At 36.5% G+C, this 19,826-nt stretch overlaps 1 protein-coding gene across 2 annotated transcripts in view; it reads right to left on the bottom strand.

Annotated features, from left to right (window-relative positions):
- Positions 1-19,826, bottom strand: part of SLIT2 (slit guidance ligand 2) — a gene marked incomplete at both ends in the record, with an annotated part of 263,549 nt that overhangs the window by 101,651 nt on the left and 142,072 nt on the right. For both annotated transcript variants that reach the window (XM_080343319.1, XM_080343318.1), the window contains one exon: positions 7,993-8,064. In XM_080343319.1, the coding sequence (XP_080199445.1) occupies positions 7,993-8,064 (72 nt within the window). The remainder of the gene's footprint in view (positions 1-7,992; positions 8,065-19,826) is intronic.

Genomic DNA, 19,826 nt, shown 5'->3' on the forward strand with positions numbered 1-19,826 from the left:
GCATTATTCTTTCATTTGGAAGTCAAGTGCTTTTTTTCTACTTGATGTTTATTTTGCTAACGTAGTTCATTGTGGGTTTTGCTAAATTTTCACTGTAAAATATTTTGAATTAATACTTTTGTTTTTACCAGCACACATAATATAGCAAATGATTAACCTTTTTCTTTTATCCCAAAATTAAAAAGCAAGACTTACAAATACTTCCAAGCAAGGCATACTTACTGAATAAACTAGAAGAAATGAGAGAATAGATGTATAGTTCACTGGCTCTCTATCCTCTTAAAATTATCTAGCACTCTACTTGGCTAAGCCCACAAGTATCTTCCAGGACAAAAAAAAAAAGAGTCAAAATTAAACTAGAAGATGCTATGGAAAGGAAGCTGAACATGGAATGAACAATCTGTAAGTTATGGGATGCAAAGATACTATCACATTGGTGTGACTTCCCAGAAATAATGCAATTTCACAACTAGATAACAAACAGCGTCAAGATCATTACAATGGGGAAGCAAATGTATTCCTGTTCTGTCCTTCTATACAGAAGCCATATTAAGCACATATCCCAGGAAAGTTCTGTTAGAGTGGTTTCTTTAAATATTAATTAGAAAAGCTCTATCTGTCGAACAATTTTTACCTAATTACTCTGCATAGCAACAAACCTCCTTGCAAGTCTCCTTGGCATGATTACGCCATCTTCTTCAGTAAAGCAGAGGCAGTGTCACTTTCCGAAGTAGTGCAGATACAAAGGGGCCTAAAGGCTGCTGAGAGTCCAATTAACTTTTTCATGACACTTGAACACTAAACAGGAGTATGAATTACTTTTCTTTAAAATTCAAATCTTCAAAGAGGATTTCCATTATTCTTAGTACTTGACATAGACATATAAAATGCAAGGATAAGACTGAATCCAAGTCCTCCTACAGCAGAGTTTACTAACTCGGTTCAAATCAATCTACTTCAATTTGCTTTGTATTATCACAGAAAAATCTACAGGAAACTACATAAACCACAGCAACATTTGGTACTTTTTCTAGTAAAAGCATAGGCCACGTTTTTCTTTAGGGTAAACTCAGACAACACGTAAAACTTTGTGTAAGTATCAGGAGTAGTCAGCATGGGTTCACCAAAGGGAAATCATGTTTGGCCAACGTGATAACCTTCTATGATGGTATGACTGGCTGGTTAGGTGAGGGAAGAGCAGTGGACTTTGTCTACCTCGACTTCAGCAAGGCTTTTGACACCATCTCTCACAACATCCTCAAAGGCAAGATCAGGACCTGTGGGCTGGATGAGTGCGATGTGAGATGGATCATGAATTGGCTGGATGGCAGAGCTCAGAGGGTTGTGATCAATGGTGCAGAGTTTGTTCAGAGGCCTGTAGTTAGTACGGTTTCCCAGGGGTCAGTATTAGGTCCAGTCCTGCCCAACCTGTTAATGAATGACCTGGATGAAGAGACTGAGTGCACCCTCAGCAACTTTGCTGATGATACCAAACTGGGAGGAAGGGCAGACACACCAGAAGGCTGTGCTGCCGTTCAGTGAGACCTGGCCAGCCTGGAGGACTGGGCAGAGAAGAACCTGATGAAATTCAACAAGAGTGAGGGTAGGGTCATGCACCTGGGGAAGAATAACCCCAGGCATCAGTACAGGTAAGGGGTGGACCTGCTGGAAAGCAGCACTGCAGAGAAGGACTTGGAAGTTCTGGCTGACAACAGGTTGACCATGACTCAACAATGTGCTCTTGTGGCCAAGAAGATGAATGGTATCCTGGGATGCATTAGGGAAAGTGTGACCAGCAGGCTGAAGGACGTTATCCTCCCCCTCTACTCTGACCTGGTGAGGTCACATCTGGAGTATTGTGTCCAGTTCTGGGCTCGCCAGTTTAAGAAGGACAAAGCATTACTGGAGGGAGTCCAGCGGCAGGCTATGAATATGATTAGGGCCTGGAACATCTTTCTTATGAGGAAAGACTGAAAGAGCTGGGTCTGTTCAGCCTGGAAAAGGCTGAGAGGGAACCTTATTTATGTTTATAAATATCTCAAGGGTGGGTGTCAAGAGGATGGGACCAGACTCTCTTCAGTGGTGCCCAACAATAGAATGACGGACAACAGTCACAGACTAATGCATAGAAGGTTCCATCTCAATATGTGGAGAAAGTTCTTTACTTCGAGGGTGACAGAGCACTGGAACAGGCTGCCCAGAAAAGTTGTGGAGTCTCCTTCTCTGGGGACACTCAAAACCCGCCTGGACACATTCCTGTGCGATCTGCTCTAGGTGAACCTGCTTTAGCAGGTGGGTTGGACTAGATGATCTCCAGAGGTCCCTTCCAACCCCAGCCATTCTGTGATTCTTTGAACTAGAACATCTTGAGTAGGACTCTGTGGTTTTCATCTGCTAATAAAATTGATCTTAAAAAAATGTCCAATCATTGTCAATGAAGATTAATACAAAATTCGGTCATGCCTTTAGTGAAAATGCCAGTTTTAAATCTTTCACAATAGGCATAAAAGATGCATCTGGACAAAAAAAAGTAAAATTAATGTTTTGGACAAAAGTTAGTGTAATGGGAAGGACTGAGAGCGGATGCTGATGCCTGTCTCTCCACTAAATTCCCTATTTTCCCAGGCAATTTAATCTGTGAAGCTAATACATGGCCCTGCAGTCTTTATCCTTGGGGTGACAGTTACAGTGTTCCTCACTTGCTGGGAAAAAAATGGAACCAAATGAACACAAAGGCATCAAAGAACAGGGTAGTTAGGCCAGATTATGACAATAAAAACAGGGCACAAGACATTTGCAGGAGATATGATGAAAAATTTCCTTCCTGTTTTGGTATTGATATTGCACATATTTAGCATCATGAGTCTGCCATGATGTTGGTGTATTCCCTTCCATCCTCTGCCAAATATCAATTACACAGCAGAAGAGAAAGTTTGAATCTTAGAAAATTTTATATACTTCAAACAGAAATCTCATAATATAATTTTATCAAAATCATCAGAGCAGGGACCAAAATCTTCTTCTCAGAAACTCAGCATAGCAATATTACTCAGTGGTGTTTCATGTTTATTTTCTATTTAAGTCCAGTTACTTTTCTTCCTAGTAACCAGATTCAAGATACAACCCATCCAAGTTTATAATCTGCGCAGCTAAAGCAATTTCTTACCATTTTAAATACAAATAAAATTCCCAGGTTTCACATCAAGTGTGAGTACTGTTTCACCATGGAGGGTTATGAAACTATAATTAACATGTATACTTAAAAGTTTGTATTTAATTTCCAATTTATATGATAATTTCTGTTTATTTTTATAAAAAGAGTGGGTGCCACTGTGATCTCTGAAGAACTTAACTTCTCAGTGCATATTTTTCTCCCTGAAAACGTACTAAGTAAGAAGTAACTTTCAGAACCATATTCCCAGAATTTGCACCCTAATTTCTGTCAATTGCCAGATCAGCAACTATACTAAAAGTGGATTATTCTTCAAATTATTGCCCTTGAACAGGAAAATCAAGATTTTGAAACAGCACAGCAATTTTTTTCCTACATTTTAACTGTGAACATACTGGATAATGGGCTTCCAGTCTGGGGAATCTGCACAACATAAGCTTCCTTCATTTTTTGTCATTTCTGAAGAACTTATTACCAACAATTGGGCTGTACTGGTGAGAGTGAAAACACAATGCTTTTTATGGCATTTGTGAGATGGCACCTGAGTTGTGCATCTGGTGTCAGCCTCCCCAGTAGAAGACAAATGCTGACATGTTGGGCTGAGTCCAACCAGAGCTATGAAGGCTGGAGTAGGTGACATTCATGGAGAGTCTACAAGAACTGCATTTGTTCAGCCTTAAGATTAGAGGATGAATGGGGGATCTTACTGCAGCCTACAACTGCCTAAAGGGAGGATACAGACAGAGCCGGACTCGTAGTTGTAAGATAAAAGGCAAGAAAATAGTTGGAAAACTGAAAATTCCAATTAGGTATAAAGTAGATTTTTGGGGCCTGATGGTTTTTCAGGGTTTTTTTTTTTTTTGTTCTTTTCATTACGAGAGTGTGGCAGGTTGCCCAGGTTGTCAATTCTCATGCCTTGCCATTTTGCTTTTATATTCTACAGAGTCCATACTATGAACATTATTAAGAAATCATCTAGAAAGGAAATATCATGACCACACTTTAAGGAAACTAGGCAGCTTCTTCTGAGAAGCATCAAGAGAACTCTAGAGGTAACATCTTAGAAGGAAATAAAAAGATCATAGTGGTAGCATAAACCCTAAAGGAAGCAATTTTCTTCAGATAATCTGATCCCTTTGATCTATGAAGCCTAGAAGAACATAGAGTAAGATGTTTTCCAAAATATTTCAACTCCTGATTTGGATGGGGAAGTATTTAGGAGGATTGAGAGAATGGTGAGTCTCCATTCAGGAACATAAAAAATGTAATTAGGTGAAGTTCTGCGAGATTTCCTAGCTGCCTTTGAAATAGCTTAGAGCTACTGTATGGGTTGGTTATCAATCACTGCATTAAAAAAGTCTCTAAAATTTACATTGAAAGTGATGTAATTAATTGTCCTGGTTTTGTTAAAAACAAGTTTCTCTTTCAGTGAATTTTGCCTGTCAGCTAAAGCCTTCATATTAACTGCATTTTCCTGGAGAACCAGACACATGTTTTGGTAAACCTAGCAATGGAATGCAAACTTATTGATAAGCATGAATGGACATCTCGCAAGAGGGGCAACAAGAAACAAGTGATCAAGAAACTGACCGTGTATAACATTCCATTCACGTGAATACTTCATATAAAAGTGGGAGATCACGAGGATCTCGTCCCTTTTGCCTTTGCTTTTTCCCTTCTGCTTATGGCCGACATTAGGAGAGGACCTTGCTAGTCATCCCTGCGAACTGAGGCCTAGTGACAGACTGAATCCAGCTCCAGCTGGCTGCAGAGTCTAATCCAGGACTTTGGGTGCCGGCTCTGCAGTTGCTGAGACTTTCAAGATTGGTTTTGTATATTTTGTATTATTTTCTCTATTCTTATTAGTAGCATTAGTAAAACATTGTTAATTTTTCCAACTCTCTTCTCTCTGTCCTTCTTTCCCTCCCGATCGCCTGTCCTGAGTGGGAAGGGGGGAGAGGGAGGGGCAAAAGGGGGAAGTGGGGGGGGAGAGGGGGTTAACAACACGTCTGCCAGGGTTTTATTGTCACCCCACAATCTTAACCCTCGACATTAATGTTATTACAAAAAGCAAATCTTGACTTTACAACATGGTCTAATACAGGTTTCTTTACTCTTTGTACCTCCACCTATCTCTCCCATAAGTTTGGTTAACATCTTTAACATAATGCTCAACTACTGGGCAATTTCAAAAGAAATGCCACAATCAGAATAAATATTGAATTCTGTTTATAATAGTTCTCTCTAAGTATATACAACTATTTGGTTCCTGGACCTTTGGTTAATCATCCAATAGACACTAAATTCCTTCACAGAATCATTTACATTGGAAAAGATCTTTAAGGTCATTGAATCCAACCATAAACCTAACACAGCCAAATCCAACACTAAACCATGTCCCTAAGCACTACATCTACATGTCTTTCAAATACCTCTGGGGATGGTGACTCAACTACTTCCCTAGGCAGCCTGTTCCAATGCCTGACAAGCCTTTCAGTGATGGAACTTTTCTAATATCCAATCTAAACCTCCCCTGGTGCAATGTTAGGGTGTTTCCTCTCATCCTATCACTTGTTACCTGGGAAAAGAGACTGAAAGCCATCTCGCTACAACCTCCTTTCAGGTAGTTCACTTCATAGTTTCCTTTGTTTGCAAAATGATGCTTTCTATACCTATCACTTATCAATTGTCTCCTTAATTTTCTTGAACAATGAAATGAAAATTGTAAAATTCTTGCCTTCACTCTTCTCTTAAGTGTGATGTCCAAGGCTAGGGTTCAGTTCTCCTTCTTGCCTAAGCTTCTGGAAAGGTACAATGACCTGATCTCATTACATAAATGGTGTGCTAGAATCCATTGAATTCATCCTCACTCATCTTTCTGATACATCACACAATATAAGGTGCTCTTCCTTATAGGAGCATAGGTAGCATTTACAAGACGTAGAAATGTGTTTCTTAGTATTTTCAATTGTAGTGGGATTATAAAGATTTCAGATTAGGGTTTTGGTGTTTTGTTTGTTTTCCCTGGGATGATCAATAAAGGAAATATCTGTAGCGTTTATACTATCACAATAAACAGCTATGTGCCACAGAAAGGATTTGGGCTTTGTGGCAATGCTATGGCAATTATGAATAGTTTTGTTAATTATCTCCCAAAGGAGAAAGGCTTTAAAGGTCAGCTCTACTGTTTTACGCAAATTTAGACATTATTCAGGATCCTTACCTTCAAAATACACACCAAGAGATAAATATTACTTTAGCTAAAGATTAGCGTCCTAATTCGGCTTCTGACTGGAGCTATCTCACAATATACTTATATTCGTATACTTACTACAGTCTAAAATACTGTTCTGTCACTAAAAGATTCTCAATGATTCTGTTATTTTTATTATCAAACTTCCTTTCCGTAGCTGTATTAATTTTCAAATGTAAAAGATCATGCAGAAAAATCTAGGCTTCTCTTTGTAGCCAAGCTTTTGGAAACCAGGAACAATGATGGGATCAATTCTGAATAGAAACTCATAAAACTTCAAATAAACAAAGTAACAAAGCTACTTTGAACATAATAGTTTGTCCCCTGAGATGTGGTAGGATTTCACTGTTGGGAAGAACCATATCATAAACATGGTTAAACAAAAAAACCTTCAAAATTTCTAAATATCATATCAAGTCGGTCAAACTCCTGGGCATTCTGCTAAATCTTTGAAAAAAAACATCCTCCTAACTAATTTATGTGTATGCTGCAGGCAGCAGAAGGAAGTGGAGTCCATCACAGGAAGGCAGAAATGCAAAGGTTCCCTCCTCTCTTCCTGGACATACGACATCACGTTGTCCCCTTTTGAATCACTGAACGCTCCATTTTCAAAGTAGTAGAACTAGAAAGTTCATCTTTCTTTTAACATTGGCAACTTAAACCACTAAAAAGTATTTCAATAGAAATTACATGAAAACCTCATACAATGGCCTAATACTTCCCTGGTTTTATTGATGCCACATAAGATAACAATTATATTTTTTTCACAGCTGCATCACACTGGCAGCTCTGTAATCTTTCTGGAACCTGGTAGTGTGTGCCCTCTGTCTTCATTGGTTCTTTATAAGTGATGAGTCCTCAGCTTACAGCAGGGGTTATAGCTTTTAAGAGCATGACCTTACGTTTCCCACAAGTTCATCACAGGATGCAGGTCATTCAGCTCTTTCAGTCCGCTAAACTGATCTACCACTCTAAACAGAAAGTTGAAATGTCACTGCTTTCTTTTGTCTTGAAATTCACATATTTCCACATTCAGAAGCCACAAGAATTCAAAACGTGCCCATGAACTTCAGAGACAGTATCTCCAGAAAAGTGAGTATCTATCTTTTCCAAAAGACTCATTTTACCGCAGAAGAAAACTGCTTAAGTAAAGTAGTCACACAAGTACAAAAATATATGCTAGCAAAACTAGATAATAGCATGATTTTTCTTTCTTTCTTTTATATAAGCCAACAAAAGGCAAACTCTTAGACCCAATGCAAAATGTTTTTTTCCACATGAAACAATGAAAAATTTAAAATAGCCTGACATTCAAATATTAAACTCAGGTTACCATAAGCAAATAGTTATAACACCTTGCTGTATTCAAATGCATTTCGATGTTTTAGATTTCATACAGGGAAATTTTAGAATTCTTAGGTTATATTAAAGCAGTCTGACAAAACAAATGTTAACTATTGTTTTTATGCAGAGATTACTTTAGGACTTATAAAAGTACATAGGAAAAAGACATTGTATTGACAAAGCATTACCATCAGAATATATGCAAGAAGAAGGAAAATCTTACAGATTTTTTATGTCTACTGCTCCTCGAAATGCCTTTCTTGGTATTGCTTGAATCTGATTTTCACTCAGATCGCTAAAAACAAACAGACAAACAAATTAAATTAAACTTAAAATCTGCCATATATATTTCTTTGTGTGTATAACAAAAAGAACGTATAAGGAAGTAATTTCAGCCATTACAGTTCAGTCAATGTTTCCAATGAAACTTATTGTATTACCTTAACTGATTTGTAATTTAAGAAAAAGAAGCAGCAATAATACTCAAATTAGTTTATCTGTGTTGCACTAAGTAGGTCCTTTACAAAACAGCAATACATATGCCAAACAAAAAGCAGAAGCATTATATAATTTAACAATGAAGGCCAAACCGATTTAATTTTAAACAAATTGATTTTCCTTTTCAACCCATTCCAAACCTATGACATCAAACGTTTGATAGTATGTTCAGCTTTATGCAAGGAAAACTGAAAATAAGCAAAAAGAATGAGTAGTGAGCTGTTGAGAAACAACTATCAAGCTGTGTAATGTCTGAGACGAACAGGTTTCTGAATTTTGTTTCAGAGTGACAAGCACTATATATTTTAAAAGAAGGCATTGAATACCATCCTGCGGCAGATACCTAATGTTCTTCCCCAAAATCCCTGCCTGATCAGTTGTAGTAGGCTGTCCGAAATCAGTATATTTTCTAAAAGAGAAATATTAGTGTTGTTTGTGTTGTTTTTTGTTGTTGGTGGTGGTGGTGGTGGTTGGTTTGTTGGTTGTTTTTTTCTATCAGTATGAGCAATCCCTTTTCTGAAATTCAGAAATATTTTTGGTCTTCACAGTTCCATATGGAAATGCAACCTAGAGAACTGAAGTAAAGAAAGCAGAAGATGACACAGCAAAGAAATCCCCAACACTGAAAAAAAAACCAGAACCCAGGGTTTTTCACATATGCTAAACTCCATTAAAAAGTAATTCAGTGCTACAGGAGATAATCAGTAGTTTAAAGTCATTATTGCGTTATCTACCCTGTAGGCAGGTTGAAGGTTTCAATTCAGACTACAGCCTGTCCTTCAAAGGGACCTTTCTATCTTGTAGCCTCAAATTATGAAATCAGATCTTCTTTTGGAGGCCTTCAGAGATACATATATCTATAGAAAACATATCCACCGGAACACATGAAATTACATGAAGAAGCTTGCTAGAGCACCTGAATAAAATTTAGAAACAAATCAGATGCATACAGGCTGTGCCTATACTAGAATTTTCAGTCAGTCTGCAGAGCAGAACTAGATTTCATTTTGATGAAACAAAATCAGGACCTTCACTCCAGAAGCCCATGAAATGCACTCCCACCCCCAACAGGAGAAGTTGCACAGTGTCTTGCCTTTTACAGGCATCTTTTAGATGACCTCTTCAGAGACAGCTTTTAGGAGAAACATTGCAAAATGGTGCATAGAAATAACAGAACTAGCTCAGATGAAGTGAATAAGCAAGAATTATTTAGTTGATTAGACATAAACAGTCATGCTTTTGACATATACTTTCCCTAAAAGACAATCTAGCATGAGCTCATGTTTCTGTATTAATAATAACTCCTGGAGATCTCTTTCAGATTTATGAATGGAAAGAAAATAATTTGAGGACTTTATAAAACCCCACACTGCCTGAGTCTTGCAAAATTTATATCAATATAATCCTTTTGAAAATAATTCTACATACATTGAGAGTAACTTTGTTTTACCCAATTCATTGGTAATTTATGGAAAATCACATTCTGTTTACTAAATCTTTCATAGTTCATGCACCTAACTGCACTGCAATATTCTGTGATGTATATTTAAAACTAGACCAAATTTTACTATTATTAACAGTGTGTGAAAAAAGAGAATCTGTGAGTTGTGATTTAATTTTCAAGCCACCTAAGTAATCTCAAAATGGGATATGACTGCACTGCTCTGACAATAAATTCAATGGCAATGAATGAAAAAGCAGCCTTCAGCGTTTGTTACGGTAACATGATTTAACAGTCTACTTCCTTCAAAAATTTCCATTAAAAGTATAAACAGTATCTATATTTACACTTCTGTTTAATTGAATAATATATTTTACCTATATAAAAACTTGGCATAAAGTGGTTAAGTTAGCAGCAGTGATTTGTATCATGATCAATCATTAGTTTATAATACAGATATATGTATATATATGTTAACTACTGCCACACTCATAAATATATACTGCAGGAGGTAATGGGTAATGGTGCATTATGTTTTTTATGACAGTTAATAAGAATACCATCATTCACTGTTTTATATAATTAAAAAAGTGGATGATGAACAAGACTGAGACAATAAGTAAATTATCTTTTCAAGATCTAATAAAAATATCAATGGTCAAAATCTTTCTTTCTTTGACAAAATGCAAATCTTTGCACAAATGCAAAAACGTAGAAGTAACAGCTATTGAGTCAGGTTCCTCAAGAAACACTACACTGAGATTGTATGTGTGCATATGTATGCCTGTGTGTATACTTGTGCAAAAGACAGCAGACTAAGTAATCACACACTAGATTTACCTCTGGGTGCACACACTCAACATCATTTCCATGTACCACAGGCTCAGGTAGATTAAAGTAGAGTGTTCCCTGTTGAAATGTAAACTTGCTTGATTGAAAAGGTTCTCAGTCTTCCTGTCTAAAGCATCTCTTTAAACATGGAGAAGTAAGTAAGGTTGGCAAACGTTGTTTTCCAAGATAATTTTTTTTGCAATGCATCTGCTGGTTTGCAACATTTCTGGAATTTTTTTACATAATGGAAGTGTAAGTTATTAATCCATTTCTCCATTGCAAAATTCTAACACTTACAAAACCCATGATTTTCAACACACAGTTTATGCCTACTTGTAGCAGGAAAATTGTTAGTAATAATTTACTGATCATTTCAAGTTTTCATCTGCTCTGTCTAAAAAGGTTTCCTTATAAAAACCTTAAGGGGCTTAAACAAATATTCAACTTATTCTTGAACAAATTACACCTACATTCCACACTGCAGATCTAGGATTCAGTAAGAAGTTGATGTGCGGTCTTTTTTAATGAAATTTTAACTCATTTCACTGTGATTTTTAGATTGCTCACAAAAAAGAAGGTCACAAGCAGCACAGGGTGCACTGTGACTTTCTGGGGAAATAGGGCAAAAATCTATTTTGTAGATAAAACCAGACAACTCTGCAAGTCACCATGTTACACTGGTTTGACTTTGCAGCTTATATTCTGCAGTGAAGAAAGGTGCAAATCTCATTTTCAATCTGATCATCATTGTTCTACTGTAATAATAACTGTGTGAACTTTACCTCCCATTTCAAAAAGGCAGCAGTTAAATATTGAGTATTAAGACGGCACTTGGCACCTCTAAAATGAAAAAAGTCTAAGCATTCCAATAAAATTTAAGCCACTAAACAACAGAACATCCCACTTTTACAAGAATAAACTTGTATTTCCAAAAGAGGCATGAACCCATCTTCACATTTGAAACCAGCAACGTGACCAAGATACTTTCATTGGATAAATGTAGGAGTAGTTTGCATTTACACAGTCATGAAATTACATTCAGCCCTTTGAAGGCCACCGTGAGGCTGATGTGGCCCCCAGAGAAAATGAGTCTGACAACCCTGCTCTACAGTAAGATGTTTTGATTAATCTTTATGCAGATTCTAGTTGTTCTTTCAACTAAATTGTTCTTGACTCTATCATATAATTCCTAGAGAAATATATTCCAAATTATTAAGTCTGAAGTGGAATACCTTAGACATTGACCTTTCAAGAAAATTCCTTAGTAGAACTTGGTGGGCTTTAATTCATCTCATTCACTGGCTGGCAGAGCACCTTCAATGCACCTCCCCACTTATTCATTACAAAACCCGTGCTCAGGGCCAGCACTGCCATATACAACTTCAGTCTCTTTTAGTTTGAGATGTCCTCAAGCCAAAAAGGTGGCACAGTGATATTTGGGTTAAATAGATTTTCAAACAAAAAACCATCCGGGCAAATTAGGTTGGCAGCAGCTCAAAGAGGCTCTTCTCAGAGAAGGCCCAGGTAAGCACCTCTGCTGTGCTAGATGGCAAGTGCACTGCCCTGTTTGTAGTGGTTTGTTTCAGATATGTTTAAGGTAAGTATACATCATTCTTCTGAGTTTTAATATTCTGACTGAAATGGCATTTTCTCAAAACTGCAAAAACGAAAAGCAAATCATTTTATCCAACCCAGCTGAATCCCGCCCTAAACGAACATACACAGAGGGGAACGTGCAAAGATTTCTGAATTCTTGGTCCAACTATAGTGATTCTTTAAAAAAACATACATATATTTCTTTTCCCCATAGAATGTCAGGTGTGTTTCTAAATTGGAGACTAAATATGTTCTTTTTATTTTTAAATTAATGTAGTCTATCCAATTATTCAAACTCAGCAATAAAACCAGAGAAATACTACAGGGTCTCTAAGATTTGTGATCAAGTAAATCCTGGAATTATTGTGCTTACGTAAAAAAAAAATTTAAACAAACCAGGTAAAAGCAATTTACATGCACTGTATACTGATAATCACACACGCCTCAGCTTTTGAACTGATTTCCAAAGATTAAGGATTTAATTCTGATACTTTCAATTACACTACAGTAGAACTTGTCTGATTTCAAATCATGCCTGAAAGAATGTTGATTTCTGTATCTCACAAACTAATGCAATAGGAAAAATATAATAAATAAAAATAAAATCTCCCCTCCCACCATCCCCCTAAAAATCAGCTCCCCACCCCAAATACATCAGTAGTCATAATGCATCATGTTTTGTAGAAGTAGCAGAAAGACCTTGCCAAAACCTTGCTATTACTGAATCCTTCTGAAGAGCAGGATCGAAATGGTACATTTCTATTTAACATATATACTGGTTAGTAGATAGAAGTATCAGGAAAAAAAAAAGAAACAACCGAGACTCCTGTTAACATTTGAAATTCATACCACTAGAATATAATAACCTATTCCCACAGAAAACCTCAAAAACTTATATAGGCTGTTGCTTTTCTTTCTGAGGATAAAGCCCTCAGATAACCTGATATTAATGAGCCTGATAGAGTGCTTCAGCTCTTAAAAAATGCAGACAGTACTGCATTGCAGCTATTTTATTACCATGTACGGTTCCCAGTTGAATATCCCATTTACCCTTAAAAAAGAGTGCTACATTTTTAATTATATAAATTGAAACACCACATATAATATCTATATCATACGCTGTTAAGGTTGTATCACAGTTTTCTTGTGTGGCTAAAACCATTGTTCATTCTGAAACAATAAATCTTTTGAAGATGGCAAACCTGCTTGTAAATTTAATTACTTGTAATTTTATTTTCCTCTATGGTTTAACCTCCCTCTGTGTCTGACCAGTGATATCATAAATCTATACTGCCATTCTCTACTTTGTAAAATACTGAGTACTGGGAATGAGTAATGTGCCCTGATTTTCTAAGGAAAAGGCAGAAATACTAAGTCAAACTAAGTAATGAATACATACCATTTTATTAACACCAGTTCACAAAAACAGCTCACAAGGTGGCTATTCTATGATCAACATTCTTAATAATTATTTAAATATATCTGACATAAATAAAGTAAGCCTTATTTAGCAGTTTTCTCTTACTGGAAAACAATAGTTATAACATTAGCTAACTATATTCTGCATGAAATCGCCCATGTCCGTACAGGGTGGCAAACTATCATAGATAATGAGATTGTACGACATTTGAATAAATAAACTTAATGAGAATTTCTTTAAATTCTTTTTCTGAAAATCAAATATATAAATATGGATGTGGGGATTTTCACTTGGAATAGAAAGGTAGTTAAAAAGAAGAAAAAAAAAAACACAAAAAAATGCAAACAAAAAAATAAACTATTTTAGAACAGTTCAACTGGAAAGGACCTACAATGATCATCTCATCAAAACAAATGATTTCGGTAGAACAATAAAAGCTTAGTAACAGCTTATTTTTATAAACCTAAGTATCAATTAGATATTTATCCAAAAATAATAAAACTAACTAAACTATTAATTTATTAATATCAAATGGTTCTATTAATTTATTAATATCAAATGGTTCTCTCCTTTTCAGGTATTTTCAATATTATTTACTTTTTCATTAGTACTGTTCAGTGTTCCTACAACATACCTGTATTTGAGTAGAACCATATAATCATAGAATGCCCCAAGTTGGAAGTGACCCACAAGGATCATCAAGTCCAACTCCTGTCCCTACATATGACAACCCCACAGTTCATACCATGTGTCTGAGGGTGTTGTCCAGTCTCTTCTTGAACACTGTCAGGCTTGGGGCCGTGACACGTCCCTGGGGAGACTGTTTCAGTGCTCCACCACCCTCTGGGTGAAGAACCTTTTCCTAATGTCCAACCTGAACCTACCCTGGCACATCTTCCTGCCATTCCCTTGGGTTCTGTTGTTGGTCACTAAAGAGAAGAGTTTGGCTCCTGCCCCTCCTCCTTCCCTTGTGAGCAAGCTGTAGACCATGATGAGGTCTCTCTTAGTCTCCTCCAAGCTGAACAAACCAAGTGACTCTACCCCTTCCTCATATGAGTTCCTCTCCAAATCCTTCACCAACTTTGTAGCCCTTAAATACCTTAAAAATCACCTTAAAAAGTACAGAAATTTAGGTGGCAGGGAGAAGACAGACACTACTTGTTGATTAAGGAGCTCTTTACAGAGAGAGGCTGTGAATGTGAACCGGCACATGCTACTCACTGGACTCTGGACTTCATTACAATGACTTTGATTTTGCATGGCCCGAGTCACTCCTCCAGCCACAGTCACCTTAATAAGGCATGTCATTTAAAACCTTGGAACTATTGCAGAGGAAGACTGAGGTTTGCAAGAGCTATTCTGTATTCTCCTGGTTTTGATGTTATGGAAAGCTAAGTACTCTGCCTCACTGGGAGGCACTGCAGACAGCAGTGGTAAAACCTGAGCTCCCACGGGGCAAGAACATGCTGCAACATGACAGCGTAAGAGAAGTGAGCCATGTCCGCAAGTTTCAACTATGTCTTTGTATGTCTTGAGAGAAGGATAGAGATTATTTCACATTATAATTAACACTGGCAGCTGCCTCTGTTAGCAAAAGCTGCTGTAGCAGTGGGCTGTCCAGCATGAAGAGGATAGAATGTAAAACCAAGGCAGTTTTTTTGTGTTTTGCTGGGTTTGGATTTAACTCCAAAAATGCCAGTTTTCCACTTTCTAAATTTGAATAATTAATATGTCTTTCTACTTCATATTAGGTGGTTTACATTATTATGGAAAACTTTTGATCAGATTTTTTTTACTGCTCATGAACCTTCACACACCATACTCTTAAGTTGCAAAGTTACAGTATGACTATGAATTTAATCTGAGACCTTTTTTGAATGCTACAGAGGCTTGCTTTGGCAACCACAAGGATAAGGTATATAAGCATGAAAATTATTCTCAGAATATGTAATGAGACTCAAGCCTAAGTGCAAAGTCTTCAAGAATAGAAATGCTACTGAACTATTAATTATTGTATAAATGCAGGGAAAGTATCCTGGAGAGACAGTTCCTCTAAAATTAATAGCTTAGGTGAACTGAACCTATTGAAGTACATTTGGAATTCCATCATGGCAGAAATATATAACATTAGCATGAGCTTACTAAACAAACATGAATGTTTCAATCTATAACAAAACAGGGTTTTATACCATGTTCAGTAAATGTATTAATATATACAAATAAGTACCTTTTCCATCAGTCAAATGAGGCTTATCCTGTTAATTGTTACAATACATATGACATATGTTTGGTTTTATAGAATTACCGTATAACAAGTTACCATGCTGCATCACTTATTTATGAAGATCATGGGATACCCAAATGGCTTTCTCATGTTCTTTTAGCAAGGCGTAGGTTTTTTGGCCAGTGTACAGATCAATTAAGACAGATACAATAAGGAAGTGTTTTTTTTTTAAAAAAAGCCTAACAATTCAGTCTAAATTCTTGATCTGAAAAAAACCAACAAAAACCAATCAACACTAAACATGAACTGTGCTCTACCATTATTCTTTGACTGTGAAATAAACAACTTAGTCTATTAATTTCAATGATTTTTTTTCTTTTATTCTTCAGTACAACATTCAATGCAGCTATTCCTCTTCATAGTGAAGATACCAAAGGCATCCAATGTTATCAGCAATGGCTGATATGTCTCTAGGTACATGTTTATCTCCTTGCAAAGATCAAAAATCTGAATTATAAATTCTAGCATTAGTTCTGTACATCATTATTGCTGGTCATATCATCATTCCAATCTGCTTCCCATAGGGGAAATAAAATTTCACATCTAATAAAGGTACTATTAACTTCACTATTAACTTCCTTTTACCATGGAGAAACCAAGTTAGTGTATACCAGTGGTAGTACATATCAGTACCATGCCAGGGAGCACAAAGCTGATGAGAAAAATTTAGATCACAGAATTGCAGGTTCTCTCTGCATTGCTGATTTCCATTTGCCCTGTTGACTCCCCAGAGATTCAGTAGCTGTACATAGTAGAGACATAATCTGTTCCCGCAGTAAAGCAGGATCACTTCCTGTGCCACCATATACTACATTGCCCTCCCACCAATTTCATATTTCACAACAGAGAGCAACCACCACCGGACAGTTGCAGCAATTTCTATAGTAAGGAATGAATCTTCCACTTTCCTAAGAATATTCAGACTAAATTTCCCTGCTCACTTTCATCTCTCAGTTTTTAATGATACCACTTTAAATGATGTCACTGAAGCTTCTTTCATTCTTAATGCTTCAGATTTTTAAACATTATCAATTTATAACTCTATAATTGAATGGAAATGCACTTCTTATTATAGCTATCAGTATATTATCATTTGGGTTTTTTAAGCAAGAGATATTTTATTTATTAAAGCAGAGGTGCAGGTCACTTATGCATACTGTATAGAATACATGCAACAAAAGAGAACTAATGAAATAAACAACAGGAGTACTGGCAGTAATCTCAGAGTTCATCAGTACCTTCAACCTTAATATTTAGGATAACTCATCAAAAATGTAACTGATGACAATTAGTGCTAATTCTTTTTTCTATTTGAGAAACAGCTTGACTCTTCATACCTATCCAATATCATACAATATTGACTTGTTCATAATTTTCACTATTATTAGTTGGCAATTTCTGCAGAATGAAAATATCACAGAGTGCAAGTACCAGGCCTGTCTTTTTCACAGGATCATATTTTGGGTTTGGAACAAGCCAAAACCTCCGGTCTCAGTCTTGGCATGGAAGTCAATCTACGGACCATAAAAATCAATCCTACTCTACGATGTCTGCAAAAATGCACTTAAATCAATTTGGATACTCTGGTACCGTTTGAAAATAATTGCTTAAGGAACTTCACAATTTATTCTTTATTGTGCTAGAGTGTCCTAGTGTGGCAAATCCTAATAGTGAAACAAAATAGGATGATTAGGACCACACATGTTTTTACTGGAGTCTTAGAAATTATTTTTGAAAAGGAAAGCAGTCTTTATTAGTCTGTTCCAATTAATTAATATGCAATTCTCTTCTGTTTAGGACTAAGAAAGAAACAGAAGAAATAATTACACATTGTAGCTCTTAAAGAGGAAAGGACCACCCATAATTTCAAAGAGAAAGATTTGTAATACTACTTCAAATTTGGCTTCAATGTAATCCTTTTGATAGAAAAAAAGACCCTTGACAGAAAAACTTGAAGCTCTTAAGAACACCCCCTCAGAGGAAAACTTGCTGATCCTTCATCCCCTATAGAGTCTCAAACTGATCAAGCTGAAGGAAGATACTGAGCAAAACTTACTGACTGCTGCTTGTGCATATTTCCAACAGCAGTACCATTCTCTCAGCAGTGTCCGAGCCAGTGGCACAGCTGTGAAGTCTGAGGGCACCATTAATCCAAAACCCTACTTGGAGTTTACAGAGTAGAACATGACTTACAGGCATATATCTGTATATCTTGCATTTAATGTTTCAAAAATGATAGTTTAGTCCAGCCAATAACTTGTAAAGCATATATGGTTTTTGTTCATCCACTTTTCCCTCCTTTTTATTTAACAAATTTGGAATTGAAGACAACTTAAACCTTTATGTGTTATGGTTTCATACAAGGCCACAAAAGACGATTTCTTTGTAAGGAAAGAGTGAAGATTCTGCTTTTTTAATTCCACCAGTCTCTCATAGGTGATTTGGTGATTAATTTTTAATCAACTATTATACTTGATAGACTTGAAAATGCTCTACAAGTTAAGGACTTAAAAAGGATAAAGTAAGATGCTGCCAGGTAACTTTCACTTCTTCTGGTACATTATGCACTCAGCATATGCATGGCTGAAACATCCATTTGGCTTGGTTTGGGGATCCGCTCACATTAAGAATAGATGAGATGGCATACTTAACTTTCCAAAAGACCACTTCAACAGTATCTGAAAAATCTATCAGTACTTTTCCCTGTAACAAAACTTCTTTTTCAGCAGGAGCGTACAGCTGTCAACATGTCTTTAATATTTAATATTGTTTCACCTGCTTTGGAAGTGAAGCCGTAAGCACTTTTAGAAACTGATTGAAAAGTTGTCTGGTGTGTTGTCTAGTTCCACTACGCAGTCTACAACCTTGTATATTCTTTTCTGAAATATCACTCAGTGAACCATGACATTTCTTTGTTCAAAATGGAGCAAGAACAGGTTCCTGATTCAGTCTTATCACGTATAGCTGCTATTCCAATACGGGAAAGTAATAATTACCTCCCTGGACATTTTTTCATCAAGTATAGCTCCAAACTGTTAGTCTATTAATAAGATGAGTACTGCAAGTGTTTCCTAACAGTTAAACTAACCTTGAACAGCTTGTCAAGGGACAGCCAAAATTTGAACAGTACACGAGCAATGATCTTGCAGATCATTAATGTTGAATGGCACTGTGCTCACTCTTCCTTCACTTGAGTCGAATGATGCAATTTGGCTATTGTCTCTTGAGACAGGCTGATTGCTTAACAAGACAGATTTATTGTACAGTCTTAGCTTTATACAATATGTGTGTAGTCATATAATGTATGTGAAGCACTGATGCTTCAGGCTTTGAGGCTGTTGCCTGTCAGTGCCAAAAAGTATGCTAAGAACAGTGAAAGAAACCAAAGCAAATTATAAAAGGATTACCATGGATGATTAAAAAAATTGACAAGCTAAGCTACCATCATAGCTACGGCTTATCAAGATGACCAGTATTAATATCACTGTTTTCCTGGGTTTCACCCATCTGTCACCTCTTATACTGTAATATTTTTCACAGAAATACTTTGTTTTGTTTTACACGGTGCTGGGTGTTTTTTACTTTTGTCCCCTTTGTTTGTACAGCGCCTAGCACCCTTGGGTTTCTGGCCCAAAGAACTAGGACTTTAAGCTGTTATGAAAGTAAACTAATAACGGGAAAGATGACAGAAATATGTGTGTTCATATCATCCTCCACTGATAATGAAATACAAACAGTAAGAACAAGCTGAATTATTTGAGTAACTGGATAGTGGGTTTTGATTGGATTTTTTGTTTATTCTATGTCTTGTGTGTTGTGTATGTGCTGGTTAATACAAGCCAATTAGAAGCTCTTGGGAAAAAAAGGAAAATAAAATGTTGGGAAACTTCAGGTCAGTTAGTGATAAGAATATTCAAGTATTAATGGAACTAAAACTTCCCACTGACCAGGTTTAAATTACTTTAATACTCTAGCCAAGCATCTCAG

The sequence above is a fragment of the Nesoenas mayeri genome, assembly GCF_963082525.1.
Source record: "Nesoenas mayeri genome assembly, chromosome: 4".
Classification (NCBI taxonomy): Eukaryota; Metazoa; Chordata; class Aves; order Columbiformes; family Columbidae; genus Nesoenas; species Nesoenas mayeri.